This window comes from Theropithecus gelada, chromosome 16 (genome assembly GCF_003255815.1).
Source record: "Theropithecus gelada isolate Dixy chromosome 16, Tgel_1.0, whole genome shotgun sequence".
Classification (NCBI taxonomy): domain Eukaryota; kingdom Metazoa; phylum Chordata; class Mammalia; order Primates; family Cercopithecidae; genus Theropithecus; species Theropithecus gelada.
The window spans coordinates 56423999-56429969 of NC_037684.1; the positions used below are offsets into that span (position 1 = coordinate 56423999).

Consider the following 5971-nt stretch of genomic DNA (forward strand, 5'->3'; position numbering starts at 1 on the left):
GCCGCCACCTCGCCCGGCTAGTTTTTTGTATTTTTTTTTTAGTAGAGACGGGGTTTCACCGTGTTAGCCAGGATGGTCTCGATTTCCTGACCTCGTGATCCGCCCGCCTCGGCCTCCCAAAGTGCTGGGATTACAGGCTTGAGCCACCACGCCCGGCCGAGTTCCCTAATTTATTTACAAATTACCTTAGTTTGGATTTACTTAAAGGAAAAGGAGGAAATAATTTTTCTCAAGATCTACAAAATGTTTCTATCAAAGATAGATCTTGATTAATCTGTCCCCAATTTTAGTAAGACTGGAATAAACAAGAAAAGAAAAAAGGCTGGAATTAAAAACAAACAAACAAACAAACAAACATGCTGAGCCTTTGGGTGACTGCTGATCCTACACCTCTGCGGTTGTTCACTGCATCAGTCTATTGGCTGGGTCTGAACCCCGAGGGCCTCTGCTCCTGCCTCTCCCCACCGCATGGGGAAGGTGTTTGGGGCTTGTGGGCAGGTTTTCAGGGCAGGTGTTGGGGTAAGTGCTGGGCACTGAGCAGGTTGCGGGTAGGTGTGTGGGATATGCAGGCAGGTGCGCAGGGCAGGTGCATAGGCAGGTGTAGGGCACCGACATGTATGCAGCATACAGAGCAGGTGTGTGAAGCAGCGGTGCAGGCACAAGACGGGTATACGGGGCATGGGCAAGTGTGCCGGGAATGTGTGAGGGCAGATGTGTGGGGCGCGGGGTTGTGTGGGGGCACACGGACAGGTGTGCAGACAGGTGTGTGGGGCATGGGGAGGTGTGCGGGTGCGGACAGTGTACAGGGTGTGGGGCAAGTCTGCAGACCAGGTGTGTCGGGTGCGGAGGCGAGGCAGGTGCGCGGGGCACGACTGTGGGGTGTGGGGCAGGTGTGCAGGCTTGGGGCACGTGAGCGGGGGCGGGGCAGGTGCGCGGGGCACGACTGTGGGGTGTGGGGCAGGTGCGCGGGGGCGAGGCGGGGGCGGGGAAGGGCGCGGGGAAGGAGCGCGGCGCAGGCGGGCGGGGACAAGGCAGGTGGGCCGTCCGTCCACCCCACGACCAGGTGAGGGGAAACGGGGAACTGCCTGAGCTCCTAGCCCCGAAGCTTCAAAATCAGAACGAGGAAGGTCGGTGAGGAGGCAGCGTTCTCGGGGCTGGGAGCAGGAAGCGCAGCCCGAGCTGCAGATCTCGGCCGCGCCCCCGGGGGCTCCAATCCCGAGCGCCCCCGCACGCGCAGCCGCGCTGGCCCGCAGGGCCGAAGGGCTGCTCAGGGTGGAGGCCCCGGAGGCGAGCCCGAGAGGGGGTGCGGGGCTGCGGAGCCCGGAGCGGGAGAGGGCTGGAGGGCGGGGTGAGGGGACGCGAGGACCCAGGCTGAGCGGCGGGGCGCCCTCCCCGCTGGCACCTACCACGTGGGCCTGCATGGCCTGGAGCTCCGCGGACGCCCCGCCCACGCCGCCGCGCTCGTCCCGCCGCTTAGGCCTACGGCGCCTGCGCGGGCGGCACCAGGAGGCGGGTCTGAGACCAGGCAGCCTCCGATTGGTGCAGAGCGGCGTCCATCGGCGTGGGCCTGCCCGCCGGGGCGTGGCAGGGGCGGGGCTGCGCGGGGCGGGGCCGGGAGGTCACGGTCTCCGCCTTCCGCCCTGGGCCACGCCCCGGCCCGGGTCACCTCTGGCGCGGCCTCCTCGGCCCCTGGAAGCCTCCTGCGGTCCCCTGGGGCGTCCCGATCTCTGGTTCCCCATAGACGCCGCCGCGGGGAAGGCGGGGCTGTGCGAGGGCGCCGCGCTGCAAACCCCAGCCAGGCGGCCTGGAGGTTGCTGTAAAGCCTCAAACGAGGCTGATGTGTAAAAAGAGTCTTTGCATTTCACCCGGGCTGTGCCACCTGACCGGGAAGGACGAGGGGAGTGGGGAGAGCAGGGCGTGCAGGACACGCGACGGCCCCGGGATGGGGGTGAGGGGTGAGGCCCTGACCACTGTGAGGTCCTCCAGGAGGAGGGATGCCCAGGAGTGAGGCCCTGACCCCACTGTGAGGTCCTCCAGGAGGAGGGGTGCCCGGGGTGAGTTCCTGACCCCATTGGGAGATCCCCCAGGAGAAGTGCCCAGGGCTGAGGCCTTGACCCCACTGAGATGTACCCCCAGGAGGAGAGGTGCCCGGGGTTAACTCCCCCAGGAGGAGGGGTACCCAGGAGTGAGGCTCTGACCCCACCATGAGGTCCCCCAGGAGGAGGGGTGCCCGGGGTGAGTTCCTGACCCCACCGTGAGGTCCCCCAGGAGGAGGGGTGCCCGGGGTGAGTTCCTGACCCCACCGGGAGGTCCCCCAGGAGGAGGGGTGCCCAAGGAAAGACATGATGCCAGTGGCTCCGGGTACCCTCCACCTTTGCCCTCATTTCCGCCTCCCCATGCAGCCTTGGGAACTGCAGGGCTGGGAACCCGGAGAAGGCGGCCAGAATCTGGAGGAGCTTGGAGGTGGCCTTCCCTGCCGGGAACACAGGCCAGGCCCCATCTGTATCTAACCTTGTACTGGAGGAGCACAGAGCAGATATCTCCAGATCTGAGTCCTGAACGCGCGGCCGGGAACCCCAGCAGTCCTGAACTTGTCAGGGGAGCGGCCTGCCCTGAGAGGTCTCCCAGGCGGCTGTGAGGCCTCTGGAACCTCCCTGCTCGGAGGAGGTTGACTGGCGACAGGGCCGTGGAGGTCAGTAAAAGGACTGCTGCCATTAGCCCTGTGCTGTCTGCACACAGAGATTAAGCCCACTTGTGATTTGTTCCAGCTGATCTGAAGTAATGAGTAATTCACAATTAATGAGCACGGCTGTACGCAGGCCTTCCTGGACAAATCCTCGACTGTGTAAAACTAAGATTGAATGCAAACCATTCTGTCAATTAACCGTTACAACAAAGCCAAACTTCTGTTAAGCATCACTTCGTAGATGATTTTTTTTCCTTAAATTGCCTCCTTGTCTGCAAAGCCTGTTTTGCAAGTGGAATGCTTAAGTCACATGAGTGAAAATGCAGCCTTATTTACAGTTTAGCAAAAGCAACCTGAGAATTTGCTTCCAAGGACCTCATGTTCTCCAGAGCTCGGGGTACAAGGAATCACTTCACTGGAAAGGACTTGGTAAAGAGTAGCCATGTAGCTGCCAGAATGCACTGTAGACTCATGATAAGGTGGTGAGGGCCAGGGGTGAGGGGCCACAGATGGCTTCTGCACCTCCAAGCACACGGTATCCAGAACTGGGCTTGCCTCCCACCTTCCTTCCTGCACATTTCCTGCTGCCAGAAATTTGCTTTTCACTGACTTCCCCCTAATTCAGATTTGATTAGAATCTCCTCTTTGGGAACATTCAAAGTGCCAAGGTGCATTTCAGAAATGCGAGGTTGCGGGGGCGGGGTCCTGAAATCCAAGGGTGGTGGGGCCTGAGATCACTGCCCTGGCAGTAGGAAGATCCTCGGGGAGAGGCCGGCAGAGGGCCTGGACCGAAGGCACTGACACCCTGGAGAGGCACAGGACGGGGTCCTGGGACCTCAGAGCTGGCCGGGTTGAGGTCGTGTGGTCTTCGTTCAGAGGGAAGTGAGGTGGTGAGGAAAGATAAACAGCGTCACGTGGGCAGCAGCGGAGGAAGTGACGGAAGACACCCCACAGCTTTGGGTTCACTGAGTGGGCAGTTATGTTTATTTTATTTTATTTTTGTAGAGATGGGGTCTCGCTGTTGCCCACACTGGTCTCGAGTTCTTGGCCTCCCAGACTGCTGGGATTACCAGTGAGAGCCATTGCAGATGACCAGTTTTCTTTATTTTTAATTGTTTATGCAAAAGTTTTGGTGAATACTGGCTATATGGAAAGGCCTCAGTACCAATTGCTAGGGGCCTGGAGTAGGCGCAGTGGTCTCAATGTGTGTGTCCCCCCAAACCATATGTTGACACGTAACCCCCAAGGTGATGTGGTTGGGAGATGGGGCTTTAAGCAGGTGACTGGGCCGTGAGGGCTCTCCTCTCAAGATGGATGGGTGCCCTTCTGTCCCTTCCTCCATGTGAGGACCCATAGAAGGTGCCATCTCTGGGGAACAGGTTGTCACCAAACGCCAGATCTGCTGACGTCTGGATCCTAGACTTGTCGGCCTCCAGAACTGTGTGCAGCACATTTCTGTTGTTTATTCATCACATGGTCTGAGGTATTTTGTTACAGCAGCACAAATGGGCCAAGACCCCAGGTCTCCAAATCGAAGAACTGCACAGCAGCCCCTCAGTGCTGGTGGGAGGCAGAGATTCCCTGCAGGTCTGCACAGATGGTGTTAGACTTGGGGGACACTGAGTCCCCAGTAAGATGATTCTGCCGTGAGTGCAGCTAGTGAGGGCTGAGTTCGAGCTTGAAAGACAAGAGCCAGACGGGTTCCTGAGACAGCCTGATCCCCAAGACCTTCGTGTGCCCAAGTCTGCAGGGGGATGAACCTCAACAGACCTGATTCGACCTCCCTCAGGCAGTGGGTGCCGCCTGGAGGTCAGGGTCGCTTGAGACCGTACGAGACTCTGCGCGTGGTGACCACAGCACCCCATAATAAAGCAGCCCACGAGGGCATCCGGGCTGTTCGGCCGTGTGCACTGAGGTCATCTCTTCTACTCTGTCTCAGGTATTTAAAGGCTGACCGTGACTCACCATGTGGATTTAATGGCTCATTGAGGAGTTGCAGCCCATGTTTTTTAAAAAGGTAATCTACAAAAAATAAATGAAAAGGTCTCCAGGACAGTAGACCAAGTGCGGATGTGGTCCCTCGAGTTCCGTTTTTCAGCCGCCCGCATTCCTAGGATTCAGACCCGTTGGGGATTCGAATTGCACAGGAAAACCCTATATCGGTTCAGGGGGATGATAGTGAATTGGGGGTGGGTGTACCGGACCGGAGCTCTGGGGTCTACGGAAGGAAAGTCAAGCCTGTGAATTGCAGAGCCTGGACAGAGAAGTCGAGGTGATGGCGTTCTGCAGATCCCTGAAATTCTGTGACATGTCAGAGGGAAAGGACAGCCCCATGTGGCCCTTGGAGGGACCAAGACCCTGCCCAGCGCCTTGCACAAGGCGGCAATCGGTGTTGGCTCCACCAACCTGCACCCTCAGGCCTTCTGGAAAGAGAAGGAGATCCGACTGACTGAGCCTCTCCAAACTTCCAAGCACTGCAAATACCTCGTTCAAGCCCAGTGCTGCATGACTGACCCGAAGCCAGAGTCTACATTCCTTCCCCGGCCTGCAGGAAGGGATGGGGTTCCTGTCACAAGAAGCGTTCCCTGATCAGCCAGGCAGATGCTGGCTGTGGATTCTAGGGGAGCATCGAGTACCACGGACAATGTTTGTTTGGGTTCCCCCGTCCCGCCCGAGCCCAGAACGCGGAGCCGGAGTCAGGGGCTTGTACATGGAGCGTTTCATGCCCAGGAGGCTGGGGCAGGGGCCGGGAAGGAGCGAGCGGGCCAGGACCAGCGCACTGTGCTGAGGGTCGCATTGAGGGCTGGACCCTGGACCTCCACAAGCCTGGAGAATGTTCCCTCTGGGCAGCGAGGAGCCTCTGCTTGTTGTCAGCTGGAGCTGCTCCTTGGGGCATTTACTCCCCTGGCCCTGGGGTGGTGACGACAGGATCCCACAGGTGTCTCGAGGCCTGAGCCTCTTCTCACAGCGGAGGCCGCTCTGCAGGAACTGGAGTTAGGACCCGGAGGGTGGGACGCGCTGACTCAGAGGAGCCGGCTGTCGGGCCGGCAGGAGGAGGAGATGTGCAATGAGACGGAGCCTCACCTCCAGGGACGGCCCCGCGAGCCGGAGCTGCCCTGTCGCACACTCAGCACTCGAGGCGGGTTCGGAGGTGATCTAAGCCCACAGCTGTCCAAGTCTGGAGAGAATCCGCGGTGGGTGGCAGGTGCCTGCGAACACTGAGCGTGCAGCCCCAGTCGCGCTCAATGCGGGGGCACCTGTGTTAGCCGCTGACGTGGACAGGAA

The 5971-nt window shown here is 59.6% G+C and overlaps 1 protein-coding gene across 3 annotated transcripts in view; it reads right to left on the minus strand.

Moving 5' to 3' along the window:
• The window catches only part of B3GNTL1 (UDP-GlcNAc:betaGal beta-1,3-N-acetylglucosaminyltransferase like 1), a 137797-nt gene extending 136324 nt beyond the window's left edge, over positions 1-1473 (minus strand). For all 3 annotated transcript variants that reach the window (XR_003116160.1, XM_025361424.1, XM_025361423.1), the window contains exon 1: positions 1407-1473. Coding sequence is in view for 1 of the 3 variants with exons in the window: in XM_025361424.1 (XP_025217209.1) it covers positions 1407-1421 (15 nt within the window). In the remaining 2 variants the exon portion in view is untranslated. The remainder of the gene's footprint in view (positions 1-1406) is intronic.
• Positions 1474-5971: the final 4498 nt, after the last annotated feature.